The sequence below is a fragment of the Eutrigla gurnardus genome (assembly GCF_963514095.1).
Source record: "Eutrigla gurnardus genome assembly, chromosome: 1".
Lineage (NCBI taxonomy): Eukaryota > Metazoa > Chordata > Actinopteri > Perciformes > Triglidae > Eutrigla > Eutrigla gurnardus.
In genome coordinates this window covers 28,886,049-28,910,699 of record NC_139915.1, presented here as the reverse complement: position 1 = coordinate 28,910,699, position 24,651 = coordinate 28,886,049, and the positions used below count along the sequence as shown (strand labels likewise).

Sequence of the window (24,651 nt, the reverse complement as noted above, 5' to 3'; positions counted from 1 at the left end):
GTGGACACGGAGAGCCAGAGAGGTCAAAAAGGTCACAACATCTACTCTGCAGCTAACTCTTCTTGTGTTAGCCTCCTGTAACTGTTTGTGCCTTCAGGGTGCAAATAACAGTTTATTATCCATCATCCCAATATAATTGAGATTCAAGATATTATCCCGACTATCATCAAAATGTGCTTAAAACTCTTAAAACGGCACTTTAACGTACTGGAATCATTTTACATTTTGTAAAGAAATAAAAATAATTTTCAGTGAAAAGAAAATTGTAAATGACATGATCCTAAATCATACACAAACAGTTATTTATTTAACATTTAGATTGTGGGAAAAACAAAAATTTAAAAGCTCACAACCCCAGCCAATATATTACATACTTACATGTTTGGCAAATGCCACATTTTAACGGTGCCGGTGTAAACCACGGTTAAATATTTCCGCCGCTCCATCAGAAGTAAGCTAACCTGCACTATTAAGGTCCTGCATGGAAACAGAGCCTGATCAAGGCCGTCTTCTTCCTTAATTAAAGCCAAATGTTGGAATACAATGATTGGCTCAACATGAGTGTGGTTGTGCTGGCAACTCGAGACAAGCCGCCATTTTTAAAATGTCTCGCTCTCAGTATTTGTGTAGCTTGTAATTTATTCTCTTTGTTTTGGAGGCAAGTTTCATGTTTTTTGGTTTTGTTTGTAGTTAAATTAAACAAACATCTGCCTCACTGTTTACTTTAACATCCCAATTCTAAGTGCAAAGCACTCATTTCCTCCATTAATATACACAGTGTATATTTGAGCTCTTCTCAGTCAGCTGAACGTCGTGACATTCTCCCAGCAGCGTGGTTTTAGCACAGTGGGCGGCCAGCCATGCAGCATGGCACCATTCCAGCTGCTGCTGCTGCTGCTGCTGGAGACGTAACGCTGGTAAAGCTGGTGCTATCGGCTCCAAGACAAACTGAATGAAGAGGAAGCTAACGAACACGGTGGCTTCCATGTTTCCCCCATATTTGACTCTCAGGGAGCGAAAGAGGCGAATGATGACAATGACATCACGTCTTGTGATGTGACTTGACATGTGACTAAGTGACCACACGGACAATCTGGTGTGATCTCAACCGGCTGCTACCACAACAGAATCGTCTCAGCAATCATCATTAGATAATGATAGTTAACAGTTCTATAAGATGCCCGTGTTAGCGGTCCACTGCTCAGGCAGGCTACAGGTATGAGATGCTGAATTAGCCCCAACTGAGTCGTTAATCTACATCACTTTTCTTTCTTTAAAAATTAAAAATGGAGGGAACAAACAGGCAGCAGTCAAGATAAAAAATCCACACAAGTCATGACAGAAGATAAGAGGGGCAGGAGCAGGGCGACAGCTGTCCCAATGTAACGGCATAGGGGATAAAGTGGTGAGACAGAGAGGTAGAAAGGAGGAGGAGGGGGGGAGACAGATGGACACAGAGAGGAGGAGAGGTGGATGACACATACTTGGCCTCGTCGACCACTTCCACCTCTGCCTGAGCTGTAATGGGAGCGTTGGAATGTGCCGGGTCATCTGCATTCAGCTCCCCGTTCGTCGAGCTGACCACCTGCGGCACAGACGGGCGTTACTTAAAAAAAAAACACAGTTAAGACGTCGGCCAGATTCATTGTGGAGGAAACCTGTCCTGCTGTGATGGAGTCTCTCTGAATGCTGCTCTACCAATTCACTTTACTTTCACCGGCTCCTCTATTAAAACACAGCACCAATGAAGAAGAACACATTAATAACACAAGAAAGCACATCAATGTGTTGTATTTGAGATTTTGTCTTGCTTGCGTGTTGCCGAGCCAGCGTTTCCTTTCGATACGGTCGCGCTCATTACACGCAAATTTGGAAAACTTTAAAAGTCAGTCCCAAATGGCAACAAGAGACGGGTGGAGCACCATAAAATGATATTGTAGGATATCAGCAAACTACTAAATCTTCATCTTCCTCTCTTAAATTTCTTCTTTTAAGCAGATAATCTGATTAGAGGTGCGTTAGTTTTGCTTGAAACGAATTCCACTCGTCCTGTGTGACAATAATAATTTAAACAAATATAGTGAATCTGGCTTGGTGATCGTTTGCCGTAGCTCCGCTTCTAAATCAGCCTAAATCACGAATGCACAAACTTGAACTAATTTCTGCTTAAAGTTGTAATAAGTGAAGCTTTCATCAAAATCAAAAAGAAACGGATGAACAATCAGACACAAAACAAACAAACTGCCACCAACAGACATGTCATAGTATGTTAAAATAAGAAGCTACTGACGGTTGTCCCCTTCACCTGTAGAAGAAATGGCATTCTAATTACTGGGAGTATAGGTATTTACAGCGTACACCTTTGTTAAAGTCAGACAACACCACTGGAGTCCATTCATGATGCAACCGTGTAGGAAAACCTCCTTGGGATGAAGTTGCTGGACGCAGGAAATTGTTCAAATTGCTTTCATTAAAATGACGGCAGCTACCATAAACTATTCAAGATGAGGGTCACGTGACCGCTGGAGGTACTGGAGCTACTACAAATGAGCTATTATGTGTTCTGCCAGCAAACCCCAGCGTGTGTGTGTGTGTGTGTGTGTGTGTGTGTGTGTGTGTGTGTGTGTGTGTGTGTGTGTGTGTGTGTGATTAATTAAAAGGTCCTATGCATCACCACCACATGTGGGTTTAAGTAAAGACATTTTAAGACTCATAGACTTAGATATTTATATGAAAAAGATGATGTGAATGACATTTTTTTGTGTGTCTCCCCATAGTTAAGTTTTACTCTGTATCATTTGTGTTGTTTTGTATTTCATTATTATGACGTTTAACTTGCTGATTTCTTGGCACGATCACCACAGCTTTAAATTCTTTTTAAATAAATAGTATGTTTGCATCAATATCCATGAAAGGTCAAACCCAAACTGTTTTATAAGCTTACAGCGTAACAGCTAAGCTCGATAGTATCAGCCCTCCATTGATCCCGTGGCCTTCATCTTGCACACCGAAGCAGTTTCTCTATTTTACATGACTCATCGTGCACTGAGAGTCCAATAGAAACCAACCAGGAGACCCGGTCCATGTAGAAAGTGAACATACAGTAGTCCTTACATAGATGAAATACGCACTGATGCGTGGCAACTTTCAAGCCTCCACACAGTTCCAACATGAATGGCTGCTCACTGCATTAAGTTGGGATAGTCGGAGATCTAATAAAGCCTACACTGGACACACCTATGCAAACTGAGCTTGTATTGGATTGCTTGGATTGGAGTCAAAATGACACCAGGATGTTGTTCTTTTAAGCGTAATGACCCTTTACGACTAAAGAGCATGCACTTAGCCGGCCGGTCACCCTGCCATGCAAGAGGCTTTCTTGGTCTCGCAAAGAATGTCCAAGCGCCATGAAGAGTTGTAGGACCTGAGGACCCAGCGCTGCTGTTTACAAAGCTAAATCACACTTTCACCATCTGGGGTGGGGGGGGCACCAGATGACATGCATATGGTGGTGCAGAAAAATAACATTTCCCAGCCAGGGGTAAAGGGGTGGGGGGGGAGGTGTATGGTTGCAGATCTGTCTCACGCACAAGGCTGAAATACACAATAAATGTTGTGTCCTGGTTAATGTGTCTGGCAGCTACTATTGTACATTTCCTAATGGACCAGAAATGCTAACAGTAATGAGAACTTCACTGGCCTCACAATATCATTTGCCTGCCAACGGTTCTCGATGCACACTATTATATTATATAATATATATATTATAATATTGGTAGCAAGAGCTGGTGGACTGCTGAGTGGCGTCTCTATGTTCCGCCTAAGCTCCGCCCATCGGTGAAACGGAGATTGGAAGGAGACACCACGACAGACAGATGTTACCGTCGATGTGACACCTCTAACATTCAGGAAATACCATTCTTTTCTGATCAATTGGGAGCTTTAAATAAGAAGTAAATAATAGCCTAAAATGAATAAAAGTAACCAAGATTAGACAAACTTCCTTCAGAAATGCAGAATCATGTACTGGATGTTCTTTTAACTGGAAATGTCATGTATTATTTTGGTGTTGGGACCTATGAGACAGATCTGACTCCATAGAGATCGGGTGGGGGTTGTGGTTGATCAGGTGAGGGGTGTATACCTGCACTGAGCCCCCGTGCCTGTCCGCTGCCAGGTGGGAGGTCAGATAGGAGGAGTTTGCTTGGCGTGTGGGCTGCACCTCCCATGCTCCTCGTCGATCTGAGACCGCTGTCTGCTCAGGAGTCGGGGGCGTCGGTGATGGAAGTGGGATTGGGGGGGGAGGGGGGGGTGGGGTGCGATGGGAGAAGGTGGGGGGTGGTGATGGAATAATTGCATTAGGAGAGATGGATCGGGTGTGCGAGGCCAGGTACCATGCAAAGCAGCATGAAAAATGGAGAAGAAAAAAAATAAACAAAATAAAAGAGTGAATCAAAATCAAAGCAAGGCTTCAGCCAAAGAACTGAAACAGATAATAATGAGCCTGAAGCCAGATGGAGGGAGGCTCTTATATCTCAACCTCATGCCATTTAAATAACAAACAAATTTATTATTTTTCTTTTAAAGAATGCATTTGTTTGACGGGTTGTCTTCATAACAGCAATTAACAATCGTAATCAAAGCAGAAGTGTTTACACAAATGCAGTGTGGATTACATTCAGCAGGGAACTCATTTAAAGAAAGATATTCAAATCCCTAATTGACAAGGGGGCAGACGGCAGTCCCTTGGAAATGCTGGAATACCATTAATGAAACACAGCTGCCCTGACAATCTGTGCACATTTTCTAATTGTCTCACCTGTTACCAAAGAAAAATCTAATAAAATCTTGTCATTTCAATTTGGTACAGTATGTGAATGATTAATTGCATCGTCAGAGAAATTCACTAAACTTCTAGTGTGAAATACTTGTACAAGAATCCACCAAAACAAGACTATAGCAATAAATGGGATTAACGGTGTGAAAATCATACATCTGTATTATGTAACAAATAATTCTGACCGTAAAGATCCTACTTTAAAAATCTAAAGCTTATACATCATGTCAGAAATGATAGTTTCCATAAAAGCTTTGAAGCCCTGCATGCACATTAGCGTCGGTGATAATGATGACGTCCTGATAACTGCAGAAGGCTCCGTCATTCGCAGGTCAGCGTTAAAGGTCACCCTGAGATTAACCTTTTGTGGACATCTTTGCATGCAGGGGAATATGTGTGCACCTCATACATACATTTCAGGTTTCAGCCCGACACGCACGTATCCACTACAACGGAACCTGGCGTACCTGATTTCTAATTGGTGGGTGCTGTGAGGGCCGCTCTCTGTGAGGATGGCTCTCTCTCGTCACAGCAGAAGCTCCAGAGTCTATGTGGACAGACCCCACCGGTGTGGGCTGAGGGGAATGAGCATCAGTTAAATTCTGTCCAGCAGCTCAGTCAAAGACAGAATGAGTAGTTTATGCGTTACTTACTATCTGCCTGCCGACCCAGTCGTAAGTGTAGTCAAAGGTGTATCCTTTTCGCTCAAACAGCTCGGTGAACAGTGTCCGCAGATATTCGTAGTCGGGCTTCTCAAAGAAGTCCAACCGTCTCACATATCGCAGGTAGGTGGCCATCTCCTCTGTAAAAAGAAGGCATCATCTTCAATATGGATACAATCATTCTGCATATATAGTGGGATGACATTTTAAAACGCATTTCATTTGGAAAGGTGTCGCATGGCAGGCCAGTTTCTATGTGATCATTTTAAAGCTCTACAGCCTGATCCTTTTAGAGGCTTCACCAAAGTACCTGGGAAGTTCTCACAGAGGACCTCGATGGGAGTGTTTCGTTTCGTGTCCCCGATCTTCTGGTATCGTTCTTTCAACGTGTCGGCCTGCAGGAGAATCAGAACAGGAAGACGTGTGAGCCTCTGATGGAGGAGAAGCCTGGTTAAAATATAACGTTGGCCTCATCCTGACTGTTCAATCTACTGCTGATAACAAAGACACAGAGACACTGATAACAAAAGTCTTTAGAATTACATCCTCCCACCTGTAAAAATACTAAATTTGGACTTTCAAAACTGACTTTCAATACATTATGAAATCATTCAGACAGCTGCAAACAAAACAAAGATACTGATCTCTGATTGCAGACTGTGATGAGATCACATCAGCTCTCAGTTTCTGTATTAGTCACGTTCTCCCAGATAGGAAGCTGCTTTCATAACACTCCCGTGTACCCTGCATACCTTTAGTCCTTGCCACGGTAGACTCCCACGAAGGAAATACATGAACATGTGGCCTAAGGCCTCCAGGTCATCTCGCCGGCTTTGCTCTGTATCAATAGATTTTAATGACATTTCAGTGAGAAAACTTCCACGATTAAAGCACCACATTACATAATAATAAACATGTCAGAACAACACGACAGAAGCAAAGACAAAAACGGAGCGTTGAAACTAATCTCACCTTTGCCTAAATGTGTATTGATGGACATATACCGGGCAGTGCCAGTCAAGCTCTTATGCTCCCTGTATGGAATGTGTTTTTTGGTCTCGGGGTCGATGTACTCTTTGGCCAGACCAAAGTCAATGATGTGGATGATGTGTTCCTTTTTATTCCCTTGCCGTCCGATGAGAAAGTTTTCAGGTTTCACGTCTCTATAGATGAGGTTTTTAGAGTGCACATACTCCATTCGAGAAATCTGAGGAGAAAGAATACAGCCGAGTCAGTGAAAAACAAAAAAAAAAACCCTCATATATTCAAAACCAGGCCATGAAGTCAGCAAAGCAGGAATCGAGTTCTCACAATTTACTCAAAAAACTACAGTTTAGGTAAGTCATCGAGTTTGAAAGTCTAATGAAAGATGTAACCGAGTTGTATGATGGGAAATGTAGGATCCAGTGTTTCAACCATACAATAAATAAAAGTAATATCTGCAAAAAATGTTTTGATAGTTCTTTGTCTCCTACAAGTCGATGGAAGTGCAACATGCCAGAGAGGCCCTTTAAAAAGGCGTAATGACAGGCTTAAAACATGAATCATACGACCAAAAACACAAACCCGACCAGAGAATCAATTATTTCTATAAGATCATAATTATCTAATGATGTTTTTTATTATTGATTAATGCAACTAGAGTTGAACCTTTCAGTCCATAACAAAGGTTTAGGGTTAGGTTGAACTGCTTTAGTATTTCTACCTGAATCAATTATAAAACAATTGATGCTGATTGACCACTGATTAATTCACTATCAGCTTAAGCACTACGCTGCAGCGCTACCACAGTGATCCATTACGTTCTCACAACAAAAGCTGCCGTTGATGTCGAGCCAGAAATTCAAGCCTCTTACTGAGATGCAAAACCATCCTGCTGGGACTTAGGAGGACAAAAGCACCAGTGATTAGGATCGGAACGACAAAGTGTTTATGGATATAAATCTCAACCAAGAGCTCGTGGCAGTCACCTTTGAAAGAAAGAGTTTTGTCAGAACGGCTCTTCCCAACACAAAGGGAAAATAAGTGAGGAGATCCTTCACTTGGGTTTGATCTTGAGGGATCCCGATACCCTGAAACACTCTTTTCTTTAACCGGACCAGAGAAAAATAACCTTGTGTGGGAGAACAAGCTCACAGGACTTGTTGTGGAATCACTCACTTGTGCCAGAGGAAGACCTACGTGATAAACCAGGGGGGGGAGTTTGGCCGGGATGCAGGCTTTAGCAACTCTCCGTTCTGCAACATCGTGCTTGTTTTGTAGGTTTCCTTACAAATTTGCAGGGGCTATCCGCATTACAAGAGCACTGCACATTTTGTGCTGACAAAATGAAATGCTAGAAATTTTGAGATGTCTGAGGCGCCTAAAAGCTAAAAGACGGGGTAAAACCTCTGCGCTGCTCAAACCTAATGAGACTCAGTGATGGCTTTGCTCTTTTTGAAAGCCTACCTGACTCGGACCAATAGTGCGTGTATACTGGCAGATTGCTAATTTGCAGAGTTTGCACTGGAGCCCCACCTGCTCCATGCGCCTCTGTAGGCAGGAATAAAATAATGCATAATTTGTTGGGCTGAATGAACCCAAGCACTGTAAATCACCCATATAAGCAGTTTATTTAATATAGTACAATGTTTTGCACAAGGGTTTACGGGACATATGTTAAACAATAAATCTACATCGTAAATGAGCTTAAAATGCCAAGCAATGATTGAACAGTAGACCATGTGTTACAATTTTTTTGTCAAATTTCCTCCATCTGTTCCACATTAAAACCCATCCAGTGCTTCAGGGAGAAGAATCCCTTTAAAAACCCTGGAAGGCTTTTTATTATCAAACACATGCAGGAAGTGTGGAGTTTCATACTCTATTGTGTCATAAAACGCTTTGAACTCACCAGCTGAATGGCTATCATCAAGACGGTCTTCAGTGAAAAGGTCCTGTCGCAGAGGTCAAAGAGGTCCTCTAGACTCGGGCCCAGCAGCTCCAGAACCATGGCGTTGTATTTCCCGCAGGGCCCGAAGTAAAACACCTGGGGCACGCCTTCAGCTGAAACACAAAGACAGTGGACTTAAGAGACAGAAATCTCAGACTAGAGGAAACAGCTGCACTATGTCGTAATCCTTAGTAAACACCTTAGTAATCTTAAGTCTTTATTGTTTATGTGTTTGCAAGTCCATCCATGAAATGCAAGATCATGGTTAACAGCTCAGACAGAAAAATAGAAAAGCATATACTTGATGATAAAACAGTAGATAATGCCTTTAAGTGTTTTTCAGTTATGCATGCACGTGTGGGAATTCAGAGTTAGGATAGAAGTGTTTATTATTCCTGTCTCCTTTGACTAATGATATTTCTAAGTTGGGTCCAAGGTGAACCATAAGAGGCCTCAAGTGGGTCAGATAGGAGGAGGGGCAGCACAAGGTCACTGAGGACAGTGAGCCGGGAAAGCTGCTAGGTAAACATTAACCCTAAAGTAAAATACAGCGCAGTGCCTGGCACTCCTCTGCTGCAGGCACTACTTCATATCACCTCCTCCCAAGTGAATCATATCCTCTCTGCTCTACTCGCTCTAATGGCTCCAAAAAATCCCTTCCATCCGTCACCTCGGTTGTTATTTTACTTCTTGTCACAGTGCCGTTTAGGCGGTCAGTCCAGTGCAACAGTAATAATGGCGGGGCCAGCGCTCTGACCCTTGTACTCCGTCGTGTGGGTTGTTTGTAATGCAGGCAATCTGGAAATAAAGGCGTCTTGTACTGTTAAACTTCTAGAAAAGTTGTAACGTAAAGGGTGTGGACTATTAATGTCGAATTCTAATTAATCTAATCTAATGTTTTGCAGGATTTCAAGTTTTATGCACATGCAACTCCCATTAATTTGTAATAATTTGTGATGGGGGATATCTGTATTCGTTGTTGTCTTCCTGACCACATCCTGAACCGAAGTTTCAAAGAACAGGAAATCAGGTCAAACTGTTAATTGCCTTCGGGGGAAGCACGATTCAAAGTTTGGCCCTGCTTACTGCTAGTCACAGTCCTATTAAAAAAAGGTCTCCTCGAGAAACTTCAAAAGAAACGCTGGCGCTTCAATCACGCAGACCTTGCTTTATCAGTCTGCTTAAGCTGTGCTCAGTCCTTCCAAATATTATAATTGCGTGGAAGTTAAAAGAAGTAGGGACGTCCTGATTGCTTTCCATGTCCCCGATCCGAAAGCAAGTCCTTTAACGTCGAGGATAGAGATAGAAGATTGCAAAATGGAAAGAAGAAAACAATCTTGGAGAGATTAGATGGAGCAAAGTTGAACTTTGCTACCCCACGGTTTGTCTTTTTTTTTTTTTAATAAACGTCAGATTTAAGTAGCCTATATTAATGATGATTTTGACAAAAACAAGTAATTAAAAAAAGAGAATTAAAAGTTTTGGACCAATCCTCGTTTCGGTTCAGTCAAACCTGTTGCTGATCGTTTGCCTAGAAATGCTTTGGCTGTCAATCACACACACGCCTGACCGTTTAATAAAAGGTGAGAAACATGAAGTTATTTAGTTAAACTGCGATCAGGGATTGAAAATAGAACAAAGGAAAATACAGACTGTAGCCGATGTTTAATGAACCTTGGCCCACCGACTCCAACCAAACTTTAAACATTCTATCACCAGAATGCTGAACCGATGTTAAAGTCAGCGTGGAATAAGTCCTCTCACGTCACATCCTGTGCACCATAATAGATCATATAAATACAGCATTATATAAAGCAAATCATCTGTATTCATGACTGTATTGCAAATCACACCCTCAGGATTTCTAAATATACCCTGGTACCTGGTAATTGCAGAATACCACCCAAGCCCAGTAGCCACTTGATTTTCTTAATGTTCTTAAGTTCTCTTTATTTCTGCACCGCTGAAGTTATGGTAACGTAACGTTACACGTCATCTTACATTGTCAGTCGTTAGAAAGCAGTTAAAGTAAATGTAAAATATCTAAGAGTAAGAGAACAGCTTTAAGTAACGTCATAGACTGTACATTTCGACTTTTTTAATCTGTAAATCACTTATATGTTTGCATCAGTGAGGGGAAAGGAAATAATTAATTTGTCACTGATGATCTTGGGTGCATATTACTACAGTGTTGAAAACATTTCTGTCATCACATGAATAAAATACAAGTATGAAGTCAAGTACTTCAGTAGAAAATACTGATGTCCAGGTCAGGGAAAGGCTCGCTATGAAAGTGATTTAATGAATGCGTCACAGCAGCCCTTTTGAATTTGAAGTTCAGCATTTTTCTTCTCTGGCATCTGACAAATAGGCTCTATTAACATACAGTACGTTTACTTGCTTTTAAGAGACAATTATAGAATACAATATTGAAACATTATTTTGTATTTATTTGGGGTAAATACATTTTTATATCAATCAGGATTTAAAAGAAAGAAATCGTAGGAATATGGATAAATTAGCCATTAGATAAACTGACTAATCGTTACATTAATTGATAAAACAAATCATTGTTTGCAGTCCTAGTAAGTAGCTTACGGAACCAAATACGTTAAAGTCAACATACATTAATCAGAGCAGCTTTAAGACTAAAAATTCCTTTTAAGGGCCTAGAGCTGGTAGATTTAACACATTAACTATATCTCAGCCTCATAGAGGTTTGAAGATGTGTTGCCCCACACACACACACACACACACACACACACACACACACACACACACACACACACACACACACACACACACACACACACACACACACACACACACACACACACACACACACACACACACACACACACACACACACACACACACACACACACACACACACACACACACACACACACACACACACACACACACACACACACACACACACACACACACACACACACACACACACACACACACACACACACACACACACACACACACACACACACACACACACACACACACACACACACACACACACACACACACACACACACACACACACACACACACACACGAACATGTTGGACAGGCTCACAATTTATTGGTAAGAGCTCCAAGAAATTAGTTCAAAACAATAGTGATTAGTGAAGGGTGTAAATTGCCATTAGAAACATCACTTTGCTCATTTCAGCAGAGCCGAACGATCAGAAAGCTAAATAATAATCCCGATGTAGTGCATTTACATATTTATACTGAATACCGCTACTGAAGACGTTTGACTCACAACCCCGGTAATAGGAAATCCACTGCAGCATGAACGGTGGCGTGGATGCTGTCAGCTACCATATGGGCATGTAGGAGTCACGCTGCGCTCCATCTTGTGTTTCTGGACACCATTATGCAGTTCTGTGGGTTGCTAATTGTACCATAGGAATGAGTGCCTTGAAACCCCGGGTGCCTGTGGGAGGCCTCAAAATGTGTCAGATTGGAGATGTGCTGTAAATAAGTGGATAAACGGTTGTTGAATTGAAAGCAAGGTTATTCAAGCTTCTTACTTATCAAAGGGAAACCAGGGATCACAGAGCCATCATTATCTACAGCAGAACGCTCCTCTGTGTGTCCCGAACTGCAAAGTATCATCTAATTGTACATGAAGACTCAAACTTTGACGAAAGCTACCACTTTTGTAGGTACCACTTTTGACTTCTCCCATCCAATTTGCTTAAAAATAATGAGAACTATTCCTGGGTGTAGCTCTGTCTTGGTCTCCAAGACATTTCTGCTGTGCTATAAAGTAAACGGCATGTGGCACAGACAAACAAAGGCAGCAGCTGGAACAAAATATCTACACTGACCGAGTATGCATTAGTGGTTGAGCAGAGCAGCAGACTGGGTACAACAAAGTTCATTTTCCTCTCTGGAAACGATAAAACTTTTAAGAATCTCAGATTTTTTTTTCATATGCACAACTGTCATCTAATAGAGATGCTGGCTGCAACAAAAACGAGAATGTAATGAATAAATATATGACTGGTTCTGAGCCTAACGGACAGGCTCTTGCCCAAATCTCCCTGCACACAAATGCACAGAAGCCTAGTAGCAGAGGAACGGCACCGGGTCTCCCTCCATGCTGCAGCACAAGGAGCTCCCCCCACCTCACCTGTTTGGAAAACACCGGAGCTAAGCTTGTGTTGAGGCCAAAACACCGGCAAAGGTGGCAGCCGGCAAAAGCCCGGACGCTGCAGGAGTGATCTGAGCTGGGGGGGGCTCCGTGGCTGTGACATGGAGGGAGACTGGACACCATTCATCTACATGTACTACAACTTTAGTGTAAGACTATGGGGAGCATTATTTGGATTCTCCAGTGAATCTTAATTTAAGATTTAGGAGGTAGCATATTTCCCTTTTTTTGTGCTGCATTTTGTGCTGCATTATACAATGCCATGGCATACAGTATACTCGGCATACAATACATTTTTTGGGGGGAGGAAAATTTATAATTTATTCATCAACTAATCGGTAAAATAGTTGACAGATTAAGCAATAGAAAATGTGTCGTTTGCAGCCCCAGTGTATTATGAGATGCTAAATAGCAGTGCAACGCCATGCCACCTCACAAAAGGTGACAAAACAAAAGGTGATTTCCCATGCATGTTCACACCATGAAGTGAGGTTTTTTTTTTTTTTTTTTTTTAAATAATGGAAGTAACCATTACAGAAGTGATGTTGCGATTGCTGTGTGGTGTCCGTCTATGTGGAGTTTGCATGTTCTCCTCGTGCCTGTGTGGGTTTCCTCCCACAGTACAAAGAAATGCATGTTAGGTGAATTCGTGACTCTAAACTGGGATAATCTTCAGCCCCTCACAACAGCAAAAGCAGTTTAGAGATTGGCTGGATTTTTGCTGTGCACATTTATGACAGGTGTGTGTGCTAAAGTCCTGTAACGGATGTGGAGACGTAGAATAAGGTCAGGGGGAAACCCAAGTTGGTTCAGCAGATGCTCTGCAGAAAATTAAATGCCTCTTGTGGGAAAAAAACGGCTTCTGCACTGTGAGATCCACGTTTGATTGCACACTCAACTTTCTGACAGACAGACTGTAGCTGTATTCTATGAAGGTGCGACACAGAGAAAGTCAGAGCATTAATAGAGCACACAACTATTTGCAAAGTAAAGACATAGTGGAGTAATGGCGTCCTCAGCAGAGCGCAGCCACCTGCAGGTTCCTCCAACACCGTTAAGCTTCGTCAGCACTGTTGCCATTTGTCTGCACTGTTTTCTGCTGTTTGCACAGTCAGCTGCTTGCTGCCAGTTATTCATAAAAAAGCATAAATGTAATGACCAGCTATGTTGGAAAATCTCCACATCAGTCACACGTCATCAGGTGAGCTAGTTAACGTCCCTTCGGATGCGGTGACACAAAATGGATCGTTTTTTTGAAACAAAAAAAGTGTGGGAGACAACGCTGCACCATTAAAAGCTCCAATGCGTGTAGTGAGGAAATATGACCCTGAATACATTAAATCTGGATTCATAATGGCAGGCAGTGGAGGGTGAGTGTAAGCAGAATATTTATTTTTGTCATAACGGCAGACAGTCGCATACCGTACAGTTACAGCTCTGTTCATTTTTCTCCCTTCTTTTTGTCACGTTGTGATTTTTTCTCATTTATTTGGAAAAGGTGGTCGAGGACATTTTTAACAATCCAAAGTGGGCATTAAGTAGCAAAAAGGCTGAGCACCCTTGTACTAAATCACTGCTCCTTAATTTCCCATCATACCCTATTTTTTCAAGCAAAACTCTGAGAGACGTTCTAGTGTCAATGTTTGTAAAATCTAGTAAGCTGTGTCATTGTGGGGAATGTTTACTTCTCAGGATTGCAATGGTCACAGAGCTGGTGTCGTGTTTCATGATAAGGTCTGACAGCCGATGCCTTTAAAAGCTCAATAGTGTCCTTGAACAAACCCTCTTGATCTCCAAAAAACCGTCTTGTCCTCCACACACTAATGGCTTACGGCCTGCTGTCTTGTTAAAACCAGAGAAGCGATGGAAACCGTTATTGACTGCCCTGATAAAACATTCCTGCATAACAATATCATAGCAAAGAGCTGCTTCATTCCTAATTGAAGCATCCTCATTAATATCCAGTGACAGTTGGTTATGCACTGGATACAGCACCTGCTTTGAGCATCTGAGTCAGACCACATTCATTCACAACGAGCCTGTCGCACCGACACTGTGACAACCACATCGGCCGAGGAGAATGTGGCACAGCACAGAGCCAAGAAGAAATGAGGTCACGTTATCCCATCTGGAGGAGAGGACAGAGGCAGGTTAGTACTAAGAGAGGCAGACCCACTCTCTAAATATTTAATGAGTTTCCGCACAGTTGGCCTTTTCCAGCCCTTGGCTTTGCAAAACAATAGCCATTATATTCCCAGTCTGGTTATCATATATGCATGTAGAGCTCCAAAAAAGCACATCAAAAGGCTCGGACCACACATCACAATAATGTGGCTTTTATTTTCCATGCCAAACTGTGACCGTCCCTAAACGGCAACACTGATTTAACCGGGAAAAAGCATAATAAATGATAAATTCACGAGCTCCAGCTCCGGTTTAGGTGTATTCGTGTGACCACCGTTACAATGCATACATTATTATTTCAACCATTTCACCAGAAGGGCAACGGACAACTATTAAAAAAGATTTTCCATTGTTCCATTGTTTCTAGCTTTCCCACCCATTTCCTCTTGTACCAAGACTATAAAAGTGTGCACTTAATTTATTTCTCTCTGGTAGTCATTTAATCCTCGAGATCCTTGTCAGTGGTTGCTGTAACAGGGATGCGTCAACAGATCTCGACTAATCTTTTATGGCAAACTGATAAGTCAGTGGATCAGAGTTAAGGGAAGATAATTATTGCATTGTTGTTCATAATGAACACAGAATAAAAACGTGAAAAAAGGGGAAAATAACGATAGTATGAGGATCTGGGAAAAAGGCAGTAAGAGGGAAACTGCTATCATTTGCCATTATGTGTGAAGAAAGGGAAAATAAAAGCTGCAATTACCACCCTGTGGGTATGTTCCTCTGCCAAGCAGTCAAGTTGCAGTTAACGTTCATGTCTGCTTAATGCTACTAGATAGTTGTGTGAAATTCTCATGATGAGCATATGAAATCTTTGTGGCACAGTGGCTTTGAGGTTTGACCACCGAATTCAAAGAAATTGGTATTAAAAACAGTCAAACAATACCCGGCCCTAGCAGTGACAGCAGCTCAGGTGGAAGCAGATGTTTTAACAAGACAACACGGAAATCACCTTTTCACCATCTGTGCTGCACATGTCATATTCACCCATTCATGCACATATTCATACACTGATGGCAGAGGCTGGCATGCACACCTGACCATCAGGACTTATCTTTATCCTTTAGACTTATCCAACACGTTCACAAGACGATGGCACAGCTTTCACCCGCTGATCTTCCGATTGGAGGGCGACTCGCTTGTGTCAATTCTTTACATTCAAAGCTTATATTGAGTGTTTCGAAAGAAGCTTTGATTGCTGTCATATTTAAAGTCATTATCACCCTCAAATTGGGGGAAAAATATTTTGTAATTGCGGTTAATTAAATGTAATGTATGTTGCCGTTAGAATGCTGCTAGCCTGCTCCATTAATGCAGGTGCATGACTCCCTTTGAAGCTTCAACTCATTTTTTTTTTTTTTTAAATCACAAAAAATATTTTTGAAAGGTTAAACAACAACAAATACGAGTTGAACTAGAACTAGAATTAGATTAAAAAAACCAGCTGTGAATTGCAGAAGTAAGTACATTGATCTTTTTTTAATACATTTTGAGTTGATAGAGGAAATGTGCAGTTGTGACATCCGGAGATTAATTCCTCTGGATTCATAGTTCCGGCAAAAACTAGCTGGTGATGCAGATTATTTAGTACAAGGTGGTGGCGACCAAAAAGAGAGCTAAACGAAGACACACATTCACCAGGTGTCCAGAAACACGACTACATAACTGATCATATCAACTGCTGGATGTGAAAATAAGCAACGTTTTGCTCGCGAGTTCATTGTATGTATTAGGTGATAATATGTCAGTGTTGTGTTCAAAGCCTCTTTCCACTGCCACCAAGTGTCCAATAATGACTGCAAGATGAAAAGAAACGACTTGCCTATACTTGAAAAGCTACTTTGTTATTCACTATGTACATAGAAGCATGTTCCAACACACCCAGACTAGTCCCATGCAGATCCACACTGAGCCAGGGAGACACACTGAATAATACAGAAGATGTTTGGAGTCATCATAATCACAAGTGGACATTGGACGATAAGTGTAGCCCGGCAAGAACACAACTAACATGGCAGTCATACAGCACCGAAGAGCAGATAAACCCTGAAATATGGCGTGCAACACCTCCTGCATATTCTTCTGAGATAACAACAAGGAAGTCTTTCAGTGGATAAACAAAAGCATCAGCTGCTGCATCGGTTTTGTGGGTGTATAAAAACGCATTATGTCAACACCTTTCATATTGCTAAAGGTTACAAGCAAAGTCATCGCGCTCTCCATGCATGTAGTCATTCGCACCATGCACACAAAGTCCTGGAAATTAAAATATGTTTGCCGACCCGGCTTAAGATCAATACGTAAGCCGAGCGGAGTAATCACTTGTTGTGGAAATGATGCAATCTTCTGGGCTGATCTTCCAAAACAGTCAAATCATCGTCACACAGACACACCAGGAGGAACAGCAAACACCATGCGTGACCTTACCTGTAGTTCCCAGTGTTTTGTAGAACCGGTACTCTAAATGCAACTGTGGCGCCCTCGACTTCACTGGTTCCTGCACAACGGACACATCCAAACCACAACTCAGTTAATGACAAGAATAAAACAGTGGGAAAAAACTGATATACTATGAAAACCTGAAAAACATTTTTGATGACTAATTGCGCACATTCAAACATGCTAACAATGAAATTTGATATCAACATCACAATGTAATTATCAATTTAACCTTTTCCTATCAGCGCTGACGCTATAGCTGACCCGCCAGATGGTTTGTTACACAGAACCATCTGAGAAGCCGTCACTGCAAACTGTTTGGGAGAGGGCTGGCACTTTGAGACAATAATTGGCGGGTGATTGGGTGAACCATCTGTCAATCAAAGTCTCACGAAGCGTGTCAGGAGAAGAGTAAAAACTATTTTTCCATCAGAGAAGAGCCTTCGGTGTATATTCTACAGCCAACAAACTGACTTCAGGGAGGTTTTTCCAGTTCTGTTCCTCTGGCATATCGACTCCGGTAGTGGCCATGATGTTTGGAAAAGTGCAGCTGCAGGGCAAGCTCCTACTGGTAAGCTACACTACGCTGTTCTATGAGGTGCTTTTCTTTTTCCTTCCTTAGGACACTCACAAGTAGGCGGGGGTGGAGCCAACACCCCTAATCATTAGCGTCAAAAACACAGTGAGATGTGGATTTGAGTGTCTATTTTGCACAAACATCGACTCTTCCACCGAAAAAGCTCAAACATGTAATTGATGATAATCACCTGCGATTAAAAGACACAGCAACATCTTTGTCCTCCTCCCCAAAATCTGTTAGAGGAGGTCGACTCCTCCGTTAACTGAGTCATCCTAAAACATTACAATCGGTCTCCAGTTTTCAGGTTCTGTCCAAGCTACTTCTGAACTCAAACTTCACAAAGGTTACACTCAAACTTCCTAATTTATTGTGTGGGGAACCATAAAAGTGAAATAATAAACAATAATCCAGTCAAAGTCACCTGGTAGATCATTTCCTGATAAAACTGACCTGGGTAACCCCCCTAATCTAAAATGTCTTCCTAGTTCACGGATGTTTTGAAACTTCACACACATTTCAGTGAAACATTTCTCATTTTGTATAAATTCACTTCATCGGTGTCAGAACACCACACGACAATGTGAGCAACTGAAAACTACTTGGCGTAGTAAACGCAATACTATTGTGTTGTTATACTGTATTTACTACTCTCAAGTGGACTATAACAAAAGCATGAGTCAGGAAACACGACTTCTAGACCAGCAGCCACTGGAGAGACACACCTCATTCACATTTCTCTGTAAGACCAGAACAGACCAGTATAACAACCACCTCACTGGGACACCTGAGCAGAAGCCGAGAGTCAGATTTCTGAAAAACTTGAAGCTTTATAGTTGCTTCCCGACATTACATAATTCCAGTAACATTTTATATGCATAAAGTTCTTCATTATGCTTCTATGTAACTGCATTTTATCCAGAATCTTTCCAGGGAATCGTATATCAGCAGAGGAAGGGAACCACGCAGGAAAGGAAAGTGCACTTACCAGTTTGATAGCTACATACTCGTTGGTGTAGAGATTTTTACCTGAAAAAGACGAGAAAGATGGCTTTAGAAAATAAAGTACAACAGTTAAGTTTATAGCCCCGTTTAGACAGACGATTCCACCGTAATGGTGGAAAGGCGGGTCAAAATATGCCGCGAACCGGAGCATTAAGATAGAACGGTGTCTGCGTTTAGACAGCACCCCGGCGTTTGGACAGCACCCCGACGTTTAGACAGCACCCTGGTGTTTAGACAGCACCCAAGCTTTGCCGAAAGATTGAGACGTCACATGGCCGGCAGCGGTCTATGGACTAGCGGCCGTGTGATGTATTCAATGAGCGTCGTAAATGTGATTAGCTCGATGCATCAAAATAACTACGAAAGGTGAACTTTTGCTTGTCTTGCATATTTACACGACTCCTCAACAGCAAGCGAAGTTTCTGTACATCATAAACATGTCTATGCTATAACGGCGGCCTCGTACGAGCAACTACCGGCGTTTTATCTTCTTCGGATCTGCGCTTTGAGCTCGTTAAATCCACCGGCAGCATGTCGCCCTGGTAACGCGTCTTCACTATGTCACATCTTTTCCGCCTCGGTGAGCGTTTAGACCGATGACGGGGCGGAATAACGGCGGAATACTCCCGCAATGAAAAGGCCGAAGGTGTTTTTCTAGTTCTAGAAGGTGTTTAATAGAAAAACAATCACAATTTCAATACTTTTATAAATTAGTATAATACGTTTTAGGGATGGGATGCATTTGAAGATATTCCATTAAATCAAATTGCTAATGTAATTTACGGAGAGGTAATTTTTGACGCTGTAATTTAAAGTGCTGTGGAATTGTGTTACGTTGAGATGTTTTTAGCCTACCCTGAGTCATGAAGGTAGACGTATTCAACACGAGGTTTAGACTTACCGAGCTTCAATTCACCAAAGTTTCCACAGCCGATCTTCTTGCCCACACGGAAGTTTGGCCCCACCATGAGAACCCCAGAGGAGCTCGAGGAGCCGGATGGTCGGGACGAGTGTCCGCTGCGGCTTCCCTGGGAAACTTTAGTGCTCCTGGCCGGCCGCTCGCCGTATTTATCTCTCTGTTGATCCATGGTGTGAGCAGCGCAGGTCAGCGGGAGCCTGGAGTGATGTACAAAAAGGCCTCCTGGGCCGGGCCCACCACAGCCACAGCCCTGGTCACTGACGGTGCCTGGATGGCACAGTCACTCTCATGAGATAAAACCTGGCCGAGCTAACCGACACTCCTCCCCCCCGTCCTCACCGCTAACAGCTGTTCGACAGGACGCTCTCTGGCCTCAACATTTGTCACAGAAAGGAGAAGGTGGACGACCTGTAACACACACAAAGAGAAAAGACATTAACCTTTCACGGAGAGCAACACATGGAGCGTGGCAGTGTGGTTCTAAAGAGTCGTCTTCCATGTTAATATGATAAAACCCTGCAAACTAACTGGACTAAAGAACACAATACAAGATGCAGGCTGAACTTTTACAGCGAGTTTCTTCTGCTGACACTGTAGAAATATCTTAAGCTTAAAAGCATCAAAACTCAAATCAGAAAAGTCCAAATTCCACGACAGAAATAGGAAATTAATTTGGAAATGGGAAGACTTTGTCATTCAATTTTCACTACTGTTAATATGTGGAAAACAAGATGAAAAAGGAGCTTCTCGTCATCACAAATTATCGGGTTTTCAAAGAGGAACTTCACTCTAAGACCCCCGAGTTTAACTCATATTTCATGGCCATGAGTCACAGAGACGCTGACTGTTTACAAGCAGACGGTGCTGAATGAGGACAGGCCTGGCTTACTGTAACAGCTCTGCTGAGCTGAAGAGATAGTCATCAAGTCACGGTGGTCACAGAAAACACAAGGAAACAGTTTGAGCATCAACACAAAAAAACCTTAAGTCGTAGTTTACGATGATGAAGGCATGTGAGAGTCCCCACCACCCACAGCTACACACAGCCTGGCAGACAATGTCAGCGGGGAATATTATGTAAACAATTATATAAAGCTACGTCTGCTCGCAAAGACGCCGTGGCTTAACTTGATGGAGACTGGTCGGATTTCATCGGGATCATTTTGGGGTTCAACCAAAGAAGTATGCAGATATTAAATTATGTGACTAGAAAACACAACGTGTTTGATGATATATCACTAAGAAATACGATTTTTTTTTTCTTTGGGGGACTTCCTATTCTGCAACTCATCTGCAGCAAGTTAGTGTTACTGAAACAAGCGGCAGACAAAATGTAGATTGTAACTCAGATTACCAACGAATATTCACTCCCCCAAAAAACGCATTTAAAAAAAAGTACCGTTCCCCACTAAAAAGCAACTTTTTCTGCTGTGAAAAAAAACCCAAAACAACCAGCAATGTTTTCATGACAATTCTATAATTCCTGAGCATGGAAAGGCTGCTGCTGAAAAGTATTTGTGTGTGGGCTTCCGGATGACTCATCCTCAGTATTGCCTGCACAGATCTCAGCATCAAAGACAGCTAGTTTGCTCTCAAGGGCAACTGCGCGCTGTTGCTATTACATAAAAGCAGGAACGGAACAACATAGCTATAAAACAGGTTTGCGGCAACGACAAATGGGTGAGCTGTAACAGTTTCCATTGTGCAAATAATCATTTGGAGGCTGCTCCGATGCAGTGTGTGTGTGTGTGTGTGTGTGCGTGTGTGTGTGTGCGCGTGTGTTTAGATTAGCTCATCGAGGTGTTTCTCCTGATTGCCGACCATTTTCACACACAACCTCCCCGGTGAACGCAGGATAATAAACAGGCTTCGCAGTAAACTACAGATTCAGACCTGGCCTTGTGATTCCGCTAAACGCAGCGTTGAACTCCCGGCTTAGTCCACGTTGTGACTACAATGAGACTGTAACGTTTAATTTTAATTAGTGGCCATCTATTTTAAGGAAGAGAGGCGTGATTGATGTAACTGGTCAGCAGACACAAAGGAGTCACATTGTTGCTCATTTTTTGTATTTCCACTCAAGTGCCTTTGGGTGTAAATTAAGGCGCAACAATTGATTCAAAACTGTTAATTCCCACAATAATGGGACGCTAAAATCTATATTGTTTAAAAATCTTCTTTTGTTTTGTCACGAGTGTTGAAGATTTTGCAATGCAACACACAAGATCGACATGAAAGCAGCGAGTAAAGCCCTTCCAGTTTTAGTCCAGTTTATTTGAAGCAAATTATATGCAAGCTTTACTTCTTAAAAAAAAGGTTAAATTAAGACTTTGAGAACATCGTTATATAAATATCACAAAACTGAACACACCGTTTCCTTGCGTCTTTAATGCATTTGTCATACTAGTTAGATCGCCACAGCCACTGCACTCGAAACATGTTCAGACATGCCTAACCTGAGGATGAGGAGAGGAAATTCAATTAAAAAAAAAGTGGGACATGAACTCGATTCACACTCGCCTATGTATGGCGGCAAAACATTTGCAACCTAGTGTATAATTTCCTCTAGTTATTGATAAATGCATGTTGTGTGCTTATTGTTAAATACATGGTAATATCACACAACAACTAATGCATTTGTAAATCTAAAAAAATTCACATTAAAGAGTGCAAATACATAGTTTTTAAGACATAAGCGACGGTGTTGTTGTAGTGAATTGCAATATTTTATTAACTGTCCCTGTAATTCTCTTCACCTCGTGTGTACAAAGGATATGCAAAATAAATGTAATGTGGCAAGTCTGTGTAATCTCATATCAGTCGACCGCCTAATTAATAAAGAAGAACAAGCAATCCACCAAATTGTTAAACGTTCTGTGGTCTCTACAAATGGCTTCTTCCGTTTCGTAATGCAATGTGGGGAATCCCGGCCTTTTATCCCCGTGGAGGCGCCATGTCTGCTCATAACAGGGATATGTTTGAGGACTCACACCTTTTGGCATCCTATAAAAGTACTTTTATTTCTTTGAAGGAGAAGACATGGAATTATTTTATCAATTCAAATCCCATTACAGATTTAGCCTATTAAACCATTTTCTGCCCAAATCAAATATGGCACGTTACCTTTATCTATTAAATCTGTGCATTTATTAAACAACCCCTGTCCTTTGTAATATAGTCAAGATATTACATTAAAATGACCTTGTGTCAGGAATGTGCAGGCAATAAAAAAAAAGGAATTGACATCATCATTACTACCAGGAATCGCCCTACAAAGAAAAGGTCTTGAATGAGAACCGATTCTTGATTTTCATCCCTACTTCTCCAGGTGAGAGAACGTTCAAAATGTTGGCTGTTGCAGAGAAGCTGAGGTCATGTTCAGTTGAATGTCGTAGTCGAGTTTAAAGTGGAAACGGAGTCGGGTTTGTGCTGGAAGGGGGCAGATGAGAGGTAAACGTGGCGGCCTGTTTTCATGGTGGTGTAGATTTATGATGGCAGCGCTTGATTTTTGAATAAAGTGCTAATTTGCATAAAGGCATTTCATTTGACTGGCTTGGCCTTCAAGTATAGTAACATCACAATGTGCATTGATTAATGAACCCATTCTACATTAAATGCAAGAAATGGTTTACAATCTTCTCCTGACTCATTCTGCTTCCTGAAAAATTGCACTCATAATCATTTAATTGATGAGGTAAGCTCACCGCGGGCAAGAAAATCCATGCGATAATGCCCCCGCATTGAGCATACACACACGTATCAGTCTGCCCCAGTAAAACTGCCTGTTCCTACCATGAGGATATGCAACCGCTGTGTACACCTCTGACTGAAACTCATTCTGACCAAATGTGTCATGTTACTGACAGTGCGCTCTGCAATCAATAATATCTGCTGATCTCACATCTGTGTCACATCAGCAATATTCTTTCAGCTCAAAACATGCATCAGACTATTTAAACTGCTTCTAGGCTCACTGGCAATGATGAAGCAGGATTATGGGAATGTATAACGAAGGTATTATGACAGTATTGTTTCCACAATGCTGTCACTCAAAACATGCACATAAACACAACTGTTTACTGTCTAATCACTGGCACGAAGCCCAACGCAGCAAGGCTGACTGAGCAAAAGTGGCAAAAGGGTTCCTTTGGTGATCAAAAACTAAACATTGTCAGGAAAGTTGATGTAGAATCCAGCATTATTCACTCGAGTGCATCCTTCAGATACACATTAAGGAGACACTGAAAGATGTGAAGAAAATGATTCACAAATTTGGCTGTCAAAATATCTAGCTGACTGCCATCTATTAAAAAACAACTAATCTGTTGACATCTATTTCATTTTTACAGAAACATAAAGGCTCTGAGTCGAGTGATTAACCTTCAGCGGAAAGATCAGCCTGAGAGGGGGGTCTGCCAATAGTGCAGACTCCTACTGTGGCAGTGCCAGCTAACAGCTGCCTCTCTCTCCTTAAAGCCAGCTCTTATCAACTATAACTGGTGGGAATTCAGATTATCCACAGTTGTCCTTCTCCGTCAAGTCGTAGACAACAACACATGTATACACACGGCTGTTGTGTGCACCCACATTGATGACGGTGATCTAATATTTCCTCCTAAGCCTTTGAGCATAAAATATTAATATATATACACAATATAATGCATACGTTTTTACTCAAATGTGGCTTTTTTTCCTCACATTGACGGCCTGTAAACAGTGAGTTTGTTCAGGCATTTAGAGAACTTTATTGTGACTTTTTGAAGAACTGCAACACAGAAACCACTTCATACCAGCCTTTGCTTCAATGGGACTCTTAAAAAAAAAAAAAAAAAGGAAGCCAACAATAATTTATAGCAGATTTGGGCAAATGCCCAGCTGGTAATGTCAGTAAAAATGACTTCAGAAGGAGGTTT

General features: G+C 41.8%; 1 protein-coding gene across 4 annotated transcripts in view; it reads right to left on the bottom strand.

Annotated features, from left to right (window-relative positions):
* The window catches only part of csnk1g1 (casein kinase 1, gamma 1), a 31,065-nt gene that overhangs the window by 5,265 nt on the left and 1,149 nt on the right, over positions 1–24,651 (bottom strand). For 2 of the 4 annotated variants that reach the window (XM_084019697.1, XM_084019698.1), the window contains exons 2-12: positions 19,721–20,146; positions 18,803–18,843; positions 17,226–17,295; positions 8,393–8,544; positions 6,472–6,706; positions 6,252–6,337; positions 5,810–5,894; positions 5,491–5,639; positions 5,305–5,412; positions 4,145–4,255; positions 1,485–1,585 (exon numbers count right to left, since the gene is read on the bottom strand). In XM_084019697.1, coding sequence (XP_083875823.1) covers positions 1,485–1,585; positions 4,145–4,255; positions 5,305–5,412; positions 5,491–5,639; positions 5,810–5,894; positions 6,252–6,337; positions 6,472–6,706; positions 8,393–8,544; positions 17,226–17,295; positions 18,803–18,843; positions 19,721–19,907 — 1,325 coding nt within the window. In that variant the 5' untranslated portion in view covers positions 19,908–20,146. The remainder of the gene's footprint in view (positions 1–1,484; positions 1,586–4,144; positions 4,256–5,304; positions 5,413–5,490; positions 5,640–5,809; positions 5,895–6,251; positions 6,338–6,471; positions 6,707–8,392; positions 8,545–17,225; positions 17,296–18,802; positions 18,844–19,720; positions 20,147–24,651) is intronic. The other 2 variants (XM_084019699.1, XM_084019700.1) reach the window with 1 other exon arrangement.